Genomic DNA, 20,301 nt, shown 5'->3' with positions numbered 1-20,301 from the left:
GATATCTTTTTAAGATCTCAAATCTTTGACTAGCAAAAAATATAATTGTGTAATTATTTAATTTTAAGTTGATTAATCTCCAATGAATTTAAAAAAACAAAAACAAAAATACCCACTCCTGTCTGTGTTCTTAGTTTATGGTTTTCTAAAGCATCTTCATTTAAGAAACGATATACCATTCCAACATTTAGAATTGGGCAGATGGAGGCAACGTATCAGTTGCCATTTCTGCCAAATTACTGAATAAATACCACTGAGATTACTTAGTACAGAGAGTATAATGCAAGAAAAGAATGTTCCCAGATTCTCCCAGGCAGAGAAGCCCTCTGGCCAAAGAAGGCAGATGCATGCTTAGTCAAATCTAATTATGCAAAGGCCTTCAAAAGTGCATAAAGAGATTCACAAATAAATAACGGGGCATCACAAGATTAGAAAAAGTCACTTTGAAAATTCACAAGAGTCCCCAATACTTAAAAGAAAAACTCCTTTGGAAGGTCACTACCTTGATCTTACAATTAAAACTGTCTGTAGGAGTAAACTCCCTGTGTTCCCAGCGTGTGGTGTCTAGCATGCTGACAGCCCTTTATTTTGCAGTGAAATGAAAGGTAACCTGAGCAGCCAGCAGTTCGTTTTACAAACATTCATCGGAAATCTGGCACTTTTAGTCTCCGGGTAGCCAAATGTGAACACCTGTATAATAACAGTGTTGCTAATGCTTCAATATGCTGATTATAACTTACCTGTCTGCTGGCAGTCCAGAACTTCCTCTGGAAAAATTCAAGTTTCATCTGAATGCCTACAGCTGGAACAAATTATAAATAAAACAAGGCATTAGAGATCCCTTTACACAATTATTTAAGATTATCATTGAAAATGTATCTGTCATGGCAAGAAGCTGAGGTAAGCATATCAGATAAGAACACTTAAAAACGAAATCTACAGTGAAGCATACAACTAAGACATTTCATCTTTCAGGTAAGGAATTCTCAAGGTTACCTGTACTCATAGAACTCTTGACATAGAACAAGCTGAGCACAGTGCGGATAGCTGTTTGAAGACGTGTTTCTAAAATTCATACACTTGTGGTCACCCACCTCCCCAACACAAGATGAAAACAGGAACGAAAAAAAAAAGATGTTAAGATCACTATTTCTTCAGAGTTCCTGCTACAGTTATTACTGTATGAACTTGCATGTCTAAAATGTGTACTACACATGTGTTATTGAGATACAAAATTTGAAAAGCACTTGTCATGAGGCTGGTATTTGGAAGTGAGTCACTTTGCTATGATGTGACCTAGCTTAACTGGCTCCCAGTATCCACATCTTGATGATCTTCTCTCCCTCGGAATTCGGGTGGAATCATACAATTCTTTGCTTGTCTATGAAAAGCTCCCTAAAGCAAGAGTGAATCTTACTTCTAGTGAGAGAAACATACAGAAATGGAAGAGGTTAAGAAAGTGATCAGAACTTTGGGGAATGGAATTTGGTGGAACCTCAGAACTATGACACGAACAAGCTCACAATATTTCTCTTGATGAAGCCAAGACAATGTAACTCTTGAAACCATTTCAGAAAGTGCTCAAGTCAGGGCAAAAAGCTTGTCAGATGGTGAGAAAGCTGGAGAGGAGCCGGAAAGAAAGAATGAGACTTTGTGCAGGAAATGCTGGACTCCCTGCCTAGCACAGTTTTGTAAACTTCAGTCCGTTGCACACAACTTCCCCAATTTTTGCCATATCTCCATACCAACAGTATTGTCATTTATTTTTCCACACTTTTTTCTTTTACTTAAATACCAAAAGTAAGTTCAACCTAAGTAACAACGCCAATCAAAAGAAATACACAATTACCAAAAAAAAAAAGGTCACTCATATACTCTTAAAATCTTGCATGCCACCATGTTAGCCCCCCTGCTTCGGTAATCATTGCTCTGCTGGCTTCAGGAACTTGGAGATTCATGAAGGTCTCAGGCTATTACCCTTGTAACTTTCAAGTGCATTTCCACTTCCTAAAGAATTGTTGAAGCAAGCCCTGAGAGTCAAGGTTGACTGGAGGTATGTACATTTAAACAGACTCATCCTCTATCTTTGGACTTAGAATGTCAGACTCTAGGATAAGACTAGAGTTAAGCATAGCTGCAATGTGCAGAATGGGGAGTCTCTGAAATGCACCATTTCAGCACTCTGGGTCTGTCCTGCTTAGCCCTGAGTATCCTCCAGCCCCTGGACCATAAGGTCCCCAAAGGCAGGGACCTGTTCTTGCTCCCCACTGGATCCCTGCACAGCACACATGTGGTGCCAAACACACATACGATCCATTGGTAAATGCTTGCTTTTTAAAAAACCTTTCAGATGATTATAGTCAGTAGTTACAGAAAAAGATGGAGGAGCAGGGGCCGGCACGGTGGCGCAAGCGGTTAAGTGCACGCGCTTCGCTGTGGTGGCCCGGGGTTCGCCGGTTCGGATCCCGGGCGTGCACCGACGCACTGCTTGGCAAGCCATGCTGTGGCGGCGTCCCATATAAAGTGGAGGAAGATGGGCACGGATGTTAGCCCAGGGCCAGTCTTCCTCAGCAAAAAAAAAAAAAAGAGGAGGATTGGCAGATGTTAGCACAGGGCTGATCTCACACACACACAAAAAAAAAGATGGAGGAGCGACACCAATATGAATTATAATCACACTTAAATAAAGGATTTTTCAGTGGCAGTTCGCAACACATTAGAACCACCTGGAGAACTTTAAGAGAAAGTACTGATGCCCGGGTGCCGTCCCCCTCTGCACCAAGACCATTTAAATCAGAATTTCTGAAAGTGGCGTATAGGCATGAGTATGTTTAAAAAGTGCCCCAGGTGAATGTGCAGCCAGGGTTGAGCACGGCTGCTGTATGGTCCTTAGCAAATTGGCTATCAAGGATCTTTCACTTTGTCAAACTCCAACAGGAGCTGCTCTTCCTAGCCCTGGAGAAAACTTCAGAGAATACCTGAAGGAAGCTGATTTTGGAGACTGACATCTGTTTACTGCAGTTTCAAATAAATCTTGTCTTCCAAAACGCCTGATGGGTCGTACCCCTGCTGGGGATGAGCCAACCAAGGATGCTGTGAACCAGGGTATAGGCTGGGTTTTGCTCAGATCCACCAGAGGCAGAGGTGAGAGCCTGCCCTGTGCTTAAGAAGGGGCTTGGAATGAGTATCTCTGGTTCTACCCGAGACGGGGAGAGTAGCAGAAAATTGACTTCAGAGCAGAGGGCGTCAAAATTGTAGTGATATCCAATCATTGGTATCTAAGAGAATCACTGGTTTCTAAGAGAAGGGTGGAAAATGAGTTTCTCTCTCTTCCTCTGTGTTTCCCCCTCTGCAGCTCCCCTCCTGCAGCTCTCCTCAAGCTGGCAGTCAGCGAGTAATTCAGAGGCCACCTCTCAGGGCCAAGGTCAACAGCCATGGCAGGCTTCGAGACCTTGTAGGATAAAAGCAGAGGATTCCCTGAAAGAGTCACTCCATGGTGACCTTTCCATGGGGTTTCTAGTTCCAGCAGCCCAGAGCTGCCCCGGCCCACCCATCATGTACTGGCTCCACCCAATAGTGACCTGTGCCCTTTCTGAGCACCCCTCCCATTCTCTGATAGAGCCTCTGTTTTCACCTCCATAATGAAGCTAGCTGCTCCCTCCTGGGTGTTTATCCATTTCACATACTTGCAGCCTGCTATCATCTGCCCCTTTTGGTCTGTACCCCAGCTCCTCAGAGCGCTTTAATCTTTCCTCATGAGTCAGTCCCTCCATCCCATTAATCATGCGGTCTGCTTCTCTCTGATCTCCCTCCAGCAGGCTGCATCCTCTTCCTGGTCCCGATGCCCTAAACTAGACGCCGCTTCCCTCACTCCTCACTCACTCCTCTATCTGGGCCGTGAGGTCCATGTCAAAGGGCTCCCAGACAGTCTTGACTGCAACGGGTCTACTTGGTTTTGCCCTGGCTGTGTTTTTGCTGGCTGATCTCTATGCCCCCTCTAGCTGCTCTGGCCCCTGGCTTCCCACAGCACATCTGGGTTTGCAGTATTTTCACCTACAAGTTAGTATACTTCTCTATGATGAAGAGATTCACAAGCTCATTGGCGGGTCAACTTCATGACCATTTGTTCAGTGGCCTTCTCTGTGCCGAGCTCCAAGCTGAGTACTAAGCGGAATGAGACCACATGCCCCCCTCAGCCTCTAGTTGGGGAGTAGCCACATGGTAAGAGTGACATCAGAGGCATAAACAGAGAACCGTTGAGCACAGAGGATCGGGTGGACTTGGCCTGGAGGAGTTGGCGAGAGCTTTGTGTAACATAAGGCATGGAGATCCGACTCACAGGAATGGTAAGAACAGAGGAAAGATGGTAATCCAAGCACAGAAACAGCACAGGTAAAAGGATGGAACCTTTTAAAAGACCATGGTGGCTTCTAAGGCTTGAAAGAATGCGAGCTGGACCTGGTTGTACAGGCTGAAGTCAAATCGCAAAAGGTCTTGAATGTTTCAAGCTGACAATGCTGAAGAGTATCCTGTAGGCCAGAGTTTGGCTCAAGGGCCAAATCCAGCCTCTTTTTGTAAATAAAGTTTTATTGAAACATAGCCACACTCATTTGTTTACACACTGTCTATGGTACGGCGGCAGCGCTGAGTGGTTGCAACAGAGACTGAATGGCCCACAAACTCTAAAATCCTTACTATTTGGCCCTTTACAGAAAACATTTGCCAATGCTTGCTGTAGGGTCTGAGGAGCCATTTAAGATCTTTTAAGTAGAGAAATGGGAGGACCTCAGATCTGTCTTTCAGAAAGTCCACTATGAAAGCCTTGAGGAGGAGGCGCTAGGGAAATGGCCCAGAAGGCAGGAGACAAGGAGAATGAGATGAGTTAGGCAGCCACAGCTACTTGGTGCATTTGGCTAATTCTCTCTTAAGCATGAAAATGATTTAAAGTGGGGGGAAAAAAAAAAAAAACATACCAAAAAACCAGAATAAAAATTCTCCCTCACAAACAAAAATGCTTAAGAGCATTCTATGGCCAACTCGATTCAGAAAAACAAATATGAGCTTCCCCAAACAGAAATTTAGCTTCCTTTCACTTCTTTTGTTTTGTTCCACATATATTTTTCTCTTTTTTCAAATTTTATCAGATAAAGGTCATTATTACTTCAGCAAGTCCCACTCTCTTCCCCACCCCTCCAATATCCCAAATGGAACCTGAGATATTTGTCATGCCCATCTATTTTGTTCTTTCAATCACATTTTAAGCCATAACAGTATATTCTGATTCAAGTCAGTCTTGCTAATTTAATAAGAAAAACAAGAACATAAAATACTTTAGCAAAACCCAAGTCCCAAAGAGAACGCAGAAAATAAAAACACCATTCCTGAGGTTTGAAATTTTTTAGACAGTCCAGAAAATCATCAACATATTTCTCCTGGAGTTCATGGTGCTCCTTACTTCCATTTGATTATGGATATTCCCAGGCTCCCTGCTAGGAACTTTCACCACAAGGATAGAGACAGAGTCTCTTTTCCATGACAGCATCTGGTGGTACCTTATCTCCCAAGAAAAGAATAGACCCAGAAAAAAGTGTCCTTCGCGATCCTTCCCAACGTGCCAATATTGTGTGAGCCTCCTAGGAGAGCAACATCAAGATATTGGGATGGTCTTTGGAAACCAGCAAAACAGCAACATCATTGTTATAAGAATTGCCATCCCAAAGAGCCCTAGAGCCTTTCACATGAAATACTTAGGCATCTGGAGCACTGACATCTCTTTTGATTTGAACTATGCAGGTTACTGTTTCTGTAACTCACCTCAATATTCTAAGATGGCCTGAGTACAGATTTTCAGATCAGCAATACAGACCACAGACCTTCCACAAAGTATCTTCCTTCCAGACTTTCTCTTTCCCCAACTTTCTAACTTCCTTCTTACCTACTTTTTCCCTCCTTCTCTTCCTCCCATGTTTATCAGAAACCTGGTATGTGCTAGGTGATGGCTGTATTGAAACACGCAACATGAGGGATGCAACAGTCAGGGGTGGGGTCTGGGGAGGGCAGTTAAATCATTGAAGAGAGGGTCGCACTTCAGGATGCTCAGAACTGAGAGCACAGAGCATCATCCAAGCACCAAAACATAACAGCCATTTCATTTGCAGAATGTCAATGATTAGTGCACTTGAATTGGGACAAACAGCTGACCTCAAATATTCTGGTCCAAATTGGTGGCCACTAGCTACATGTGGCTAGTGTGGCCATTTAAATTAAAATTAAATAAAATTAATAATTGAGTTCCTTAGTTGTACTAGTCACATTTTCAGTGCTCACTGGGGCTAGTGACTACTGTACTGGACCACGCAGATCCAGAACATTTCCTTCATCACAGAGAGTTCTGTTGGACAGTGATCAGTGATAACAGGGGATCACGGAGAGGAAATGGACACTAGCGCTCCTTAAGAATCAAAGGTAAAGTTCTCCACGGACCTGTCCATGCTATCCACTCCGTGGAGGTGGAAGAAATGAGGAGGACTTAGGTATGGAGGATGTAGATCAGATAGAACTGCCAGTGTGAGAAGACCTGGATTTGCAAGGGGAAGTTGGTAATTAGTTTGAGAGAAACCCAAAGAAATCAACGCAATATGTACAATGTGGCTACCACCCCCAAGATTTATTTATTTTGCTTATAAAATTTGAAAATACAAATTACATTTCCAGTGCTATTATATTCAAATGCATTCAAGATGAAATCATGCATGCATCTCATCTCAGGTTAATAGATACGCATTCAAATGTAATCCGAGACTCACCAAAGAACAATGTTACATGTAAAATTAGAAATAAAATAACTTTTTCATATTGTATTCATTTAGAAATAATTTTCTATGGGCTTGGCCTCAACTTGCAACATAGCCCTAGGAGCACAAATCCAGTTTGTAAAATAGTGTTCACCATGCCCTTGGGTACATCACTTCACCTCTCTGTCTGCAAAGAGAGCCACACTGGCTCTAGCTTCTGAACAGAACTTCTGTGGGTTGGGAATAAAGGATACAAAATAAAATGTGTGTGAGAACACTCTAAAGGCTTGAGAGTGCTGTCAATATTCATGTTATGATTTGTTCCTAGAGCTTTTATTCTTTATTCTTGTATTTCACCATTCATGCACACCATTCATGCCAAAATATTGAGACTGAACAGAAAATTCATGCATGACAAATCCATACTGTCCACTGCTAGCAATGTCTTTCAGGATATAATACTGATGAGTAAACACTCTACAAAATTATGATAGTGAAGAAGGGGAAAAAAGACTACGTGAGCCCTGGCAAAATGAAGGAGAAAACGGAAGTCAATGATTCTCTCTCAGCTAAGCAAGCTTTTAGAATGGATTTTTTTCCCTTCAGGATTAATGAAAGGTGTGCTCCACCATTCAAACTCTATCGGATTCAGGGTACAGAATCCAAGAGAGTTATTGTCCCCGATACTGGCAGCATCAGCTCCATGTGCTCATCAGCCAGGCTACCCGGCCATAAAGCTTCTCAACTGACTGGCTACTGCTGGCTGCATGTGGACAATTATGTCATTCCAGGGCACAGGCAGAGAAACAGATCCCAGAGCTGCTCGGGATCTTGGCCCACAAACAGGAGGGTTTTCTTCTAATACAGTCCAATCTATTAGAGAAGATAAAACTATAATAAGTTAATAAATAAAATACCTGCTAAGGATTTCCCATGTATTTCAGAACTTAAGAGTGGAACAAGTTTTCTTAAAATCCAAATTCTACAAATAAATGCTGGCCATATGTTATCTCACCCAGAAAATCAGCTCCTTACTGGTCATATTTCTCAAGCAAGATAGTGGCTATTTTTACCCAGCTTGGTTATTACCTCCCACCCTGTCCTCAGCCTCCCTTTGAGAGTCTCTGAATTTTCGTTCCTTTGTGCACAATGGCAGGGATTGCTAGCGATGATAGTAACAAGGCCTGGCACATTTGGATTCCGACTTGCCTTAATTAATGGTCAACTATAATAGCTCTGAGCCCAGCCACATTTGTTTAAATGTTTTCTTCTGTTTGTTTTCAAAATAGTTACTTGTAAGTAGAACTAACAGTGAATCTGAATGTCACTTTTTTGGAATATTTCACGATTAACAGGGGGTTTGGAATAAGGCCACTGTTCTGGAGCGTTGAGGAAAAGAACTTCAAACTTCCTTACATCAAATACGAGCTCATTCCAGAGGTCTGCTAATGTCCAGGATAAATGACTTGCCACATGAATAACAACTTAAAACTGTAATGTGAATTATGACATAACTCATCTGTTAAATATTTCATGTGAAGATTTTAATGAATTGCATGATGGAATGTTGGACAAAAAAGACAACTGAAATCCTGGGACTAATTTGGGCGAAACTGAGAACAGAGTATCCTCACAAAGATGAGGGGGGAGAAAAGGCAGCTGCACTCATGTCCCCCTGGGTGTCAGACTGGCAAACCCAAAGGCTTTCTTAAAAGATTATAGCGGAGGGAGAACAATCGGCAACAACTTTTTGAAAAATATTTAGATCAAAGCAATATTCATTTATTATAATCTTGGTAAAGCCTGAACATTAACCTCCAAGGTATGGTATTATTTCAGAAATTGGGGGGGAAAAAACATTCTCACAGCAGCAGACACACCTCATATTTTAGCCTATGCCTAGTGAAGAAATACAGTGATAAAAGGGGAGGAGGTATTTCAAATATAACCCCCTAACCGATTGCATATTTCACTTCTGAAGTATTCCCTGTGGTAAGCAGGGAGAGTAATCTTTCTTAAACATGCTTTTAAGTAACAAAGAGCTACATGATATATGTCTGTGGTGAGAGAGAGGGAGGGTAAACAAGACTCATTATCACTCGATTGACAATGCAATAGCAGAAGATTTTCTTTGAAGACTCATAGCTGCGGGGGCCTATTTTAATCTGGAACCATCCTCACCTACTGTCTGTGACTGGCTTCTGGGAACGTGTGTAGGAAGGCCTGGTCCATTTGCCTACACATTTCTTTCATAATCATTTTGTTTTTATCTTGTCAGAGCTTCTTGGGAGCAGTCACCTTAGGTAAAGTATAATAAATGATAATTATGAATGTTTCCTCCATTTGGGTTCTAATTACTTGACAGAATCAACGTTGAAAAGAGTTAGCAGGGCCATGGAATGGAATAATAAATTTCTTTTCACCCATGAGGTAATCTGGAAGCATTTTTCCAGACTTATCTGAAGAAACCTATATTCCCTCAGCTTTCTGAGGCCATTGGAGCCGGTGTAGAATCGTTTATGTCAGATAATTTTATGCTCACAAAACTCTTCAAATAATATTATTTCAATAAAGTTTTCAAGCCAATACATTTTTAGAGTCAATTCCCATTCTTTCAATCTCTCAGAATAAAACATTTAAGCCTCAGGCTTCATTGTATTTTAATCAGGGTTACACAAATCAATGTCCATTAAGAAAATTATGAGCTTCCAAATTATAGCTCCCCAGTTAATAATTTCTTATTAGGTCACCACGTAATAACAGTGACCAAAGAGATCATAACAAAATCAGGGGTCAGATTTCCAAACATTTCAAAACCCATAATCGAATGGTCACATATATTTGCGAAACACCTCTGAGCTGGATGTTTGTGACTATATTTAATGCAAAGCAGCACTCAAATATCCACATGGGTGGCTCGTGGAGCTGGAGGGATGTGTCCAGCTCCTCTCACTCTCCAGCTCATGTTCCAGGGCACAGAGAAGGGAAGGGACTTGTCCAAGCACGCCTAGCTCATCCGAGGGAGCCTGAGTCCATTTGAGAGCTCCCAAACTCAGATCCCCCAGGGCTGAGTGGGAACTGTGGTGAATGAGAGAACACCCTGTGCTGGTATAAAGGGAGCAGCTCAGCTCAGCTTAGCCGATGCCTTGTGGGAACAGGGTCTGGATGCTGCAAGTTATTCTGATCCTGCAGGAGAAGCTGAAAATCTAGATTTAATATAAAGACAACTCACTGAAAAATTCACAGCACTCCAATAGGGTTGCCAGATAAAATATTTCTGATTTGCTAAATCTGGCAACCCTACACTGAGAGTCACACGGCACATCCACGCAATGACCTGGGGTGACCTCTGTTGTATGCTTAGCTCTGAGAGAGCTGAGATAACTTGCATCCTGCAGCTAAATGTCAGGACGGGGAACCAGAGCCGCCTCCATCAACATGACTTTCATGACTTTACTATTTGTTCCAGAAAATTCTTGCTCAGAAAGATAAGGCTATAAACAAGTAAAAATACTTCATAATTTCCTTAAGAAACTTCTCAAAATCAATTTATCTGAACAACAGACTGATGAGGACAATAGATGGCTCAACTAGGGAAACTGTTCACTTATTAAACAACTATTGATTTATCAAGATTGAGAGGGCCACCATTCTTAAAGTGGCCCAGTCCCAATCAGATCCCCACCCTGAGAGACCCGCCCAGACCCCAGAGCCTGATCCATCCTGCCTGACCTTCCCTTTCTGGGACACTGCTAACATCCTGTCAGGGTGGTGTTCTCCCTCATGGAGTAGGGAAAAAACCTGACTCTGCTTGGTCTACAGGATATTCCAACGGTCTTCTTGTCAACAGTCAAACTTTTTTATTTTTCTTCAAAGCATTTATCAATATTTGGCTTTAAATTACATAATGTATTATGCATTGTGTTTCATTCCTACCTGACTAGAGGTACGCTCCTTGAGGGCAGGTGTTTGTTTACACCTGTGTTCCCTATACCTAGAAAAGTGCCCAGCCGAGGCAGGCACTGTGAATACACATTGAATGAATGACTGGACACCTGGATGCTGTGCTGATGGGGACATTAGCTCTTCTTAGACAGTTTTCTCTCTTAGGAGATCTACCTTTGCCATCCAGGTGGCTTGGACTCTGTCCTGAGGGAAAAGGAGAGCCATGAAAAGGTTCTCATCAAGGGATGGATGTGAGGTGTGAACAGGTATGCGCTTTGGAAACATCTGCCGGTGAAGGTAGTGGGCTCTGCATGGTTTGTGAGAGGGGTACCGGTCAGTAGTCGGGAGCATTCACTCAACCAGGTGAGAGAGAATGGGCTTCCACCAAGCAAGGGCACCAGGGATGGGAGTGAGAGGTGTGGTCTTGTTTCTAACCCCTCCTGAGTGGGGGAAATCTGGAACCCTGAGTTTCACACATCAATCTCATCTACACCTTACCAGGTACTGCCCATCCCTCAACCTCCAGGCTCCATCATTTTAGTGTGGTAAATTTCAACATGTTTTGATTTTGCTTGCAAATGAATTATTTCACGAAACATGTTTCCCTGCTCACCAGACATGTCTCCAAATTATATAAGACATATTCCATGATGAAAATTATTTTATAAATTGAGTCATAGGAATTATACCACATAATAATGGTAGTAGTAAAAGTAGTAATAACAGTAATTAATACCATTTATTAAGCCCCCTACTATGTGCCAGGCAGCTGCTAGAAGCTTTAGATTCTTTATAGCCAACTCTCACAACACTGGGCAAGGTGGGCACTCCTCCCAGTCACACTCTATTTATAAGAAGACCCAGGATCAGAGAAGTCAGTTATAGACCTAAAGTCTCCCTCCTAGGAAGTGATCTTCACTCTTGTCGTCACCCTAGAGAGTGAAGTCAAAGAGGTTTCCACAACTGTGTGTTCTAGCACTCTCCACGTGATATTTCTAACAGATGAAATGCAGACTGGAGGTTTCAGGACAATCACACATCATTCTCTATTTAAACAACGCAGAATATTTGTACCAATTATCAGAGTATTCAAGTTGGTTCTGTCTTTTCCAGATACTGATGACTGATTTGTTCAGGTGGTTGGGCCATTAGCTTAACATGACTCTGAGAACACATTGCCTTCTCTGGAGGTAGAGTTAGGGAAATATTCAATAAAGAGTCAGGACCCGTAGGATGAGTAGGAATTTATGAGGACGTAGTGACCAGGTGAAGAGGGAGGGTGGAGACAGCATTTTAGGCCACATGCAAAATCCCAAGCTGGGAATGAACTTGGAGAGTCTGAGAACTCTAAGACCACCTGCATGGCCAACACAAGTGAAGAAGCTGAACTTGCCTAGTCTTTACAAGACAACAACCAGGACCTGACCAGGAGGTTCAAACAAAAACTGGTGATCTTTCTGGGGATAGCTCATCGCAGCAGAGTTGCCCTCCTGATGGTGGATCAACAAGACCATCATTCCCAATCTCTATCCAGTGTCTCCATTTCATTTGACCTGGAAAGGACAACAACAGAAACAGCCAAGGGAAGACCATGTGCTTATGAGCGGGCTCATCAGCAAGGCAGCCTGGAAAGGCAAGTTCAGCAACTTTGGGCCTGGTTCCCTCTGGCCATCTAAATACCCGTCCCGAAGTCAAACACCTGGGCGGCAGATGTATCCGGCTATAGCAGGCCTGGCCTGAGGCAGATCCTCCCAGAGTAGCCGCACACAAGGTGATTATGAGCCGGGAGGGAGAAGGGAATAGGGAAGAATTAATGAGAGGGGCAGACAGCATTTTGGAGTAATCAAGCATTTTTTTCCTCCAACCTCTTGGAATCTCAGGAGCTCAGAATATTTGGGAATCAGCCTTGGAGTGAAGGATACCAGTTTTGTCCCATAATTTAAGCAGGCAGATGTTGAGGATGGAAAAGCCATTTTCTGTCATTAAGTGATTGCTCCCAAACACGTGCTTGGCAACACCTGAGCGTCTCATCTGTGTTCCTGAACAGGCCTTCAGAACAGGCTGCACTAGTCAGGTCCCTGCGCAAGGCGAGGGTGGGCTGTGGGGGCAGAGTAGGCACTTCCTTTTCTGATTTGGTGGGGAAGTCCAAATGCTTCTCAGCAGGGCCCACCCCCAAGAATCCTCTCTGTAGACAGAGGCCTCAGTGGTGAGCCAGGCTGCCCAGCCTCAATGTCCCTCAACTCAGACCTTTATCCATTCCATAAAGGTTCCTTGGTGCCCAGTAGGCTTTTAATAAAAACTGATGAATGAACGAAAAAGCAAATGCACTGTATTCCAGGCAGTAGGCAGTTAATCAGTTGCTTCTCGTGCTTTCTTTGAGGGATAACAGTTTGAAACACAGTTGTTACCAACATTCTTCCCAGAGTTTCCTGGCACCCCCTGGGTCTTCTCCATTCCCTCAGCTAAAGCATTCCATGCTTAGGGCCTCAGGGAAGGGAGGGCATAGAGGAACTCAGAGAACAAAGGAGGAAATTCTGTAGTTTTGAGTCTCAAAAGTTGAGGCCCCAAGGAATGTCAAGGCTGGAGGGATGATTTGGGAACTCCCTGTCTCCAGACCGCACAGGCAAGATGATCTGACTGGAAACAGAAGAGAATCCTAGGGAAGCCAAGGAGGGAAAGACCTGCACCATGATGTTCCTGCAGGGTCCACCTTCCCTGCTCCTACGCTGGGTCTAAACCCAAGACTGGGGTTGGGGAGGCAGCTCCCAGAGCAGAGAGGAGTACTCCCCAACACACACTCCTCCCTGGAGCGGGCCTGGGCAGCACCAGGACACTGGAGCTTGGCCTCTTCCAGCCCTGCTACTGCTGGGAAGGAGACACAAGGCAGAGGCCACAGACAACCTAGCTGAAGGCCCCTGCAGGCTTGTCAGAGTGAGGCCCAGGGAGCTGCTGACTGACTCTAAGGTGACCTTCGGCTGGAATGAGGAGGCCGTGGCACTGACCTATTCATGGACTGATGACAGAGGACCAGAGGTGACTGGGTGACTCAGGAAATGCCTGCATTATTAGGTGAGTAAATGTCTCTCCTGACCCTTCAGCCTCAGGTAGGCCCCAGGGGAAAGCGAAGGGAGACACTGGATTCTCTGAAAGTTCTCTCCCACCAGGATAATTGAGGCTTCTGGCAGAAATTAAGTTTAGTTCAAATAAAGCTGCATTGATTGCTCACTTGAAATGTGTGGACTGAAATTCATAGCCCTTTCTTGTTTATGACCCAAGAACACAAATAATGGAGCATTTAACAAAAGTGGACGACCTCAGGAGTCCAGTCAGATGCCACGTCCTCAGCCTTTTGCCACATCTAGTCAGGGCCAATCCTAGAGCAGAGCCCAGGGCTGTGGGCACTGAGTTCCATTGTCCAGCCCGCACAGGAGTCCTCTGCATGTAAGCTGCCTCCAGCTCCCAGCAGCTTCTTCTATAGGCAAGGGGGAGCAACGGACACAAGCGCTTACTCATTACCCCCTCCCCTGATTGGTGGAAATTGGACCTTTTAACACGGACACAAGTCTTCAAATGGAAAGGATTATAGATGTTCAAGTATCACAAGAAGTGGCTTTGGGAGAACAGGGTCCTCTGATGTCCCCATTGTAATGACCAGTACCTCTTCTCTACTCATAGTGTGGGCCTTCTGCCTGCCATGTGCGGGGGCCTCAGCGGTACCCCATGATCTTGCCCCAAGCCTGTCTGTACTAGGGGTGGGGAATTTCGTGGGTCCCGTCTCTACAGGGGAGAAGTCTCAGCAATGTTATTAGGCCCCACAATTTTAGTAGCTTCTCAGTCGCCATCTGTGTCTGTTTCCTTATACTTATGTCCAGATTGGAAAATGTCAAAGGAACTTGGGTCTGAGTCCTGCCTGTCTCATATACAAGCAGTGTGCCTTCCCAGTCAGTTTCCTCATCTGCACAATGGGACAGGAGTCGTGCACACCTCATAGGATTGTCGTGAGATTTAGATGAGCTAATGCACGTCATGAGCCTCGCACAGTGCCAGGCACATAGTGAATATTCAATAAATGTCACATATGTACACACGCACAGCAACAGCTATGTACATTGAATATGTGCACTATTTAACATGATACATATCCTGTTTTATTTCCCTGTAGCTCAGTCTCCACACAGTTTTTCCAAGGCTGAAGCGTGCTGTCACTTACCAATCTGTCTGCTAAGCAGCTGAGGTCCCGGTATCAGAGGCCCCAGATTCATTCCATTTGAGGCCTGGACTCCTTGCTGATTCCATGTTACCGGCAGGGACATTGGGCTTCAAACCACTGGGGAATGTTTCATCTTTGTTGCTAAAAGGTAAGCAAGCTGGACCTGGTGTAATTGCAACTACCCAGAACGTTCCCAACTCTGCTGAGAGTTTGTAAAATCTGAAGATCTGATAAAATCCTCACAGGTAGATATTGTCATTGTCACCTCTGCTTCACAGCTGAGGGCATGGAGGTTTTTGAGTGGCTAAACTGGAGGACTCATGATAGAAGTTTCCAGTTTGGAAGCTGGAGGGACTCTGGGGAAAGTAGGATTTGAACTCAGATCTTTCTGACTTCAAAGTAGAAGAAAACAAATATCTAAAACGAACCAGAATCACCTGAAGTTACTTAAAAAGAATATTCTTTTAATGAACCTATCTCTGTAGAAAAGACTAACATCTGCTTAATTTGAGATTGGTAAATCCATGTATTTTCTCACGAGTTTTTGCTTTACGTTTTAGTTTTTCTTTCCAACTTCTGTGAACTGATCAGTTTCCTGGAGGCCAAAAAGAGCTCCCAAGACGCTTGCTTACAGCACCTTTCCAAGCTCTGAGGCCTTCATGCTGGCTGCCTCTCTGAAGAAAACAGATAAGAGGAAGTCTCCTTGGAAACAAGGCAGCAGCCCAAAGGAAACCCGTGCCCCAGGGGGGCCCTCAGAGCACAGAGACAACATCCTTTGTCTCTAAGGAGGCAGGTAACACAGAGAAGAGAAGTGGCCCAGGACACACAGGGCTGCAGGAACTAGTCCTGATAACAGGGAATGCACAGGGCGCATTACAGGCTGGGCACGTGACTAGCATTTTCCCCTTAGCCTTTCAGCAATCTCATAAGGGAGAGGATGCTCTATCCATTTTAAAGATAAAATGCAGGCAGTTAAGTGACTTAACCAGGGCCACAGCTGCTAGGACTTGGTGGAGCTGGGATTTGAACCCACACACCTGAGTCAGAAGCCTGCTTCCATTACCCCTGTGGCTCTCAACGGGGCTGCATCCCCCCCTAGGGGGCTGTTTTGGAAGTTTGTAGTTTGTCACAAACACTGGAAGGCCAACAACTCCTGGGACAGCCCCCAACAAAGAATGGTTCCATGCCCCTCAGTGGTTCAATGGTTCCATGCCCCTCAGTGGTTCAATGGTTCCATGCCCCTCAGTGGTTCAAGGGTTCCATGTCCCTCAGTGCTCTGCCTGGTGTTGATGTGCTTGGAACGCATGATGCATACCCAGGCCTTGAACTGAACTCTGTTTTACATCTAAATACAAAGTATGTCTCGCATATGGAATTGTCTAGAAATGTAAATACAGTCCAGTGAAAGAGAGAGATGAATGCACTGTTTTGCCTTCAACTTGACTGTTTCAGAGACTCCCATCACTAAGGAGGCCTGGTTTGTGGTCGAGATGTCCATGCAGCAGCCATTGTGTTTACACAGATTCCTTGCAAGCTTCTGGCTACTTCATTCTGTCCCATCTTATAGTTGTGCCCAAACATTTACACACTGAAATATATACTATCCTATTATAAACTGCTTTCCTTTTATTTCTTGATATTATAGTTGGAACATTCTATAGATTTTTTTTTTTGGCAGCATGTAGGGAAACAGGTTATATTTTCTATGTATTTCATTTTGGGATAGTAAAAGGTATTCCAAATTACAATTAAAAATTACAAATTATTATAAAAAGGGGACCTTGGGTGGGACAGGACTGAAAACTGTCCTGGCTTTTGTTTCTCCTCTGCCACTGAGTCGGGTGATTATTCTCCCTTCTCTCCATACCCCTATCCCCTGATTTTACCTGTGGCTCCCCTCCCCTTGTCTTGCCTTGAAAGCGTAGATTTGGCTGGGCCAAACCTCACGTGTCACCATGGCTTCCTCTGTGCTTCCCTTCCCATTTTTTTTGGCCTCGATTAAGGTGCAAGATATGGGTATCTGAGGCTCAGCTCAACTGATGGATTTCCCATCTCAGAGGCAAGCAGTAAAGGAACAGCTCCTTTCGTGCATCGAGAATTGAGGTCCTAGATAAGGAAACACTTCTCTTGGGGCAGCTCTCCTAGAGCCTGGAGCTGCACAAGGCAGCTCTGCTGTTGGCGTATTTTCTTTTATCAAATAACATCGTCTTTGAATTCCAGACAGGCTGTGAAAGGGAATGGAGCCTTGCAAACTGCTTTTTCTTGCACAAAGCATCTTAATTATAATTATTGTCAGCACTTATGTCACTGCCTTGGGAGATGAGGGAACGGAGGGAATACTCTGCAATTTCACAGCATACTCCAGTTCCCTAGAATGAGGAGGGGGGTTGCAGAGAGTAAAAGAGCAAGGAACAGAGGCCCCAGTAGATTAAAAGGGGCCTTTGTAGTGGATGCATCTGTACATTAAAATAAATCTCTCCTAGCACTAAAATAACATCTACATTCATTTGGGCCAGTGCCATATTCAGCATTTAAGAAATTTGACAAAACATTGCTTGAGCATGTTGAAGTTTGCCAGCTCACAACAAAACAAGAAAGCTCCCTCGGCTGCATGGAAATACTTCTCCCGGTTCCCTACTTTCACTCAGACTCCCATTTTGTGGCTGCACTTAAAAGAAAAAGACTGCCCTTTTTTCAGGTGCCAACCACTTAACATGGCCCTGAAATGGGCAGCAAATTGCCGCTGGAGGTGGTAAACTTCAAGAGGAATCTTTTTCTTTTCCCCTAAAGGAAACTATTAGAGACGCTGTATGCCTGATAAAGCCTTTAATAGCTAGAGAAACATTATTTGGGGTGGCCTTTAGGTAGACTAGACATGAATAATGCCTCATAAAAATAATTACTTCTGCCCAGATCACAGAACAGATGAGTTTGGTGGGGGCCCTGTTTCCAAGAGAAATGCAGGCAAAAGAAATCTTCTATCCAGGATCCAACAGGATGTATCTCTCTGTGGCAGAGACCATGGTAACTTTGGTGGAGTGTGTCCCTTCAAAACCAGGTCTGAATTTTTCTAAGACCCTGACCAACAATGTCAGGAGATTTTTCAGGTTGCTTTTTGTTGCTTTACAGCACACTTAGGCCTAAAATAAGTAACCAATCCACTTGTTGAGAATGTTGCTAGCGGACCCTGATCCCAGTGCAGTCCATTTGGCGGTGGCATAAATGGGTAGATTTGCACAAGTTTAGCGCTAGAATGGAGGAGTGGACCATTGAACCCAACCTACTTATTACACAAATGAGTAACTAGAGGTCCAAGGAAGTTAGCTACTTGCCTGAGATGATTCAGAGACAGTTCAGACTGATTCTAGCTCCGCTGGGCTGGAATAACAGACAACTGTTGCTTTTGTCAGCTGGGCATGCATGTCCCCCTTTTTTGGGTAGCAGAGCCCCACCTCGCTTACCCACACCCATACCATTTGTGTAGGGATTGCCCTCCAACCGGCAGGCACAGGAATGCACCCTCTTCTCTGCCATAATTATGGGCACCAATCCAAGCTTTGCCAATGAAAGCCAGCCCCAGAACTTGAATGGAAACTTCCAGGAAAGAAAAGCCTTCTTCCCAGTGAGTTTGCCAAGCTGGTCAGATGTGTGCTGGGGACACTGCATAAAGAGACTCTGCTTGAGAACAGGGCCAACACAAAGACAAGTAAAACAAGATCAAGAACCCTGGGGATTTCAACTGAGGCCTGGAGCCAACTGTACCTGAAGCCAGATATAGCTTTGGACATTTTAGTTATGAGACAATGAATTTCCACCCATCCTAAACAAATAATTAACTTCCTTAACTTTACTGATTTTGCTTAAGCCACTTTAAGTTTGGTTTTTGTTGCTTGCAATGGATGGCATCCTGACAAATATAACTATAGTCTAAGTTGGTGGCTCCTTTCAAAAGAGATGGGCAACTATCTCCATGTACAGAGATCCATCACATAAGCACCTCCAAGCAGACAGTCAAATACAATAGCTGATGACAGCATTGGTGTGGAGGGCAAATCACTGGCATGCATGCTGCCCTTCTTGACTTCATATCAAGAATCACTAATGAATCCTGGTTCCCTCTCCTAGGCAGCCTCACCATCCACCCAGTGCGGTGCCCCAGGCAACCATGGCCATCATTCAGTGGTACCAGGCCTGCATGACCATACTGGTGCTCATGGTAGAACCTTTGCAGGAAACATGGTACCTTTTCCCTATACACATAGGCCCTTTAATTGCTCTTAGTAACCACAGTATGGATAATGAAAAAGGCAAACACGCACATTCCCATGAAGGGCCTGGTTGCTAACCTTTCAGGAGCATATTCATTTCTTCCCATTGACAATTATCAAGAATCTTGCAGTTTTTACTGAGGCAGGGTGTGAGCTGATACAGTGAGAGAACCACTCAGCTTGATGGGCTCTCAGGAGGTCACCTGGAATAGACCTTAGGCTCACACCATACCTAACCTTTCCCAGGTAAAAAGTTTCCTCTCGCACTCCCTCAACAAGACAACCAGGGGAAAGTGGGGGTAGGGGTGGGGCCATTGTAACTTGAATGCCATTACAACTTGAGGTCATAAGAAGTTTCAGGCTATTGGTGGGTGATACTCAACTGGACATCACCCCCTCCTCCTTAGGAAGCTTGCCTACATTAAAGAAGAGAAGCTAGGACTGCATTTCTGAGGATCTCCCCCATGTGTGGTTCTAGATTTGAGTTTGCCAATGAGAGAGCTCACGCTAGATTCAGAAGGCAGCAGAGACAGAGGCCATGTTGCTCTGGAGGCAGTTTCAGGCAGATATGTTGGCAGATGTGAAGTTTGAAGCAGCTCCCAAGCGAGTTCTTGAGAACCACTTGTATCGATACTTCCCAATCCAGTTCTCCCCACCCTTCAGTGATTGTAAAAGCTTCTGGGTCCCTGTATTCAAGCCCTTAATACTTGGAATACTAAGAGTAGTTTCTGTTGCCAGGACCAAGTCCTGACTGATAGAGTCAAGATCTCCTATTCTCACAGGGTACAGCCAGAGCAAAGATTCCCTTTGCACACTGCTAAGTCTCTGCCATCTCCGCACTGTAAGTAAGGTCCTTCCCCAGGGCACCAGGCCATTGGGGGCCACCTACCACTTAGGATGCTGTGGATCCATGCTGCTATCCCATAGACACAATGTTCTTCTGCAGATCTTTGGGAAAATGCCCCAGTGACTTCTGCAAAGTCCTACCCTGCACCGGTAGCCCAGCCTGACTCTGGCACTCCTTTCCTTTCTCCTTGTTCTGCAAGTCCTAGCTACAGGCTTTGTGCTCCTTGTTTTCTTTGTC

The 20,301-nt window shown here is 44.4% G+C and overlaps 1 protein-coding gene and 1 long non-coding RNA gene across 2 annotated transcripts in view; one reads left to right on the top strand and one right to left on the bottom strand.

Annotated features, from left to right (window-relative positions):
• The window catches only part of CACNA2D3 (calcium voltage-gated channel auxiliary subunit alpha2delta 3), an 838,936-nt gene that overhangs the window by 83,322 nt on the left and 735,313 nt on the right, over window positions 1–20,301 (bottom strand). Inside the window, exon 27 of the mRNA XM_087431193.1 lies at window positions 741–802. Coding sequence (XP_087287319.1) covers window positions 741–802 — 62 coding nt within the window. The remainder of the gene's footprint in view (window positions 1–740; window positions 803–20,301) is intronic.
• On the top strand, window positions 13,337–19,355 carry LOC147917053 (uncharacterized). The gene is made up of 3 exons (XR_015552231.1): window positions 13,337–13,808; window positions 14,902–15,097; window positions 15,510–19,355. It is a non-coding gene; the product is annotated as an uncharacterized LOC147917053 (long non-coding RNA).

This window comes from Ceratotherium simum, chromosome 5 (assembly GCF_057802395.1).
Source record: "Ceratotherium simum simum isolate JZ-2026a chromosome 5, ASM5780239v1, whole genome shotgun sequence".
NCBI classification, from domain to species: Eukaryota; Metazoa; Chordata; class Mammalia; order Perissodactyla; family Rhinocerotidae; genus Ceratotherium; species Ceratotherium simum.
The sequence above is the reverse complement of the archived record's forward strand: the minus strand, read 5'-3'. Positions and strand labels throughout refer to the sequence as shown.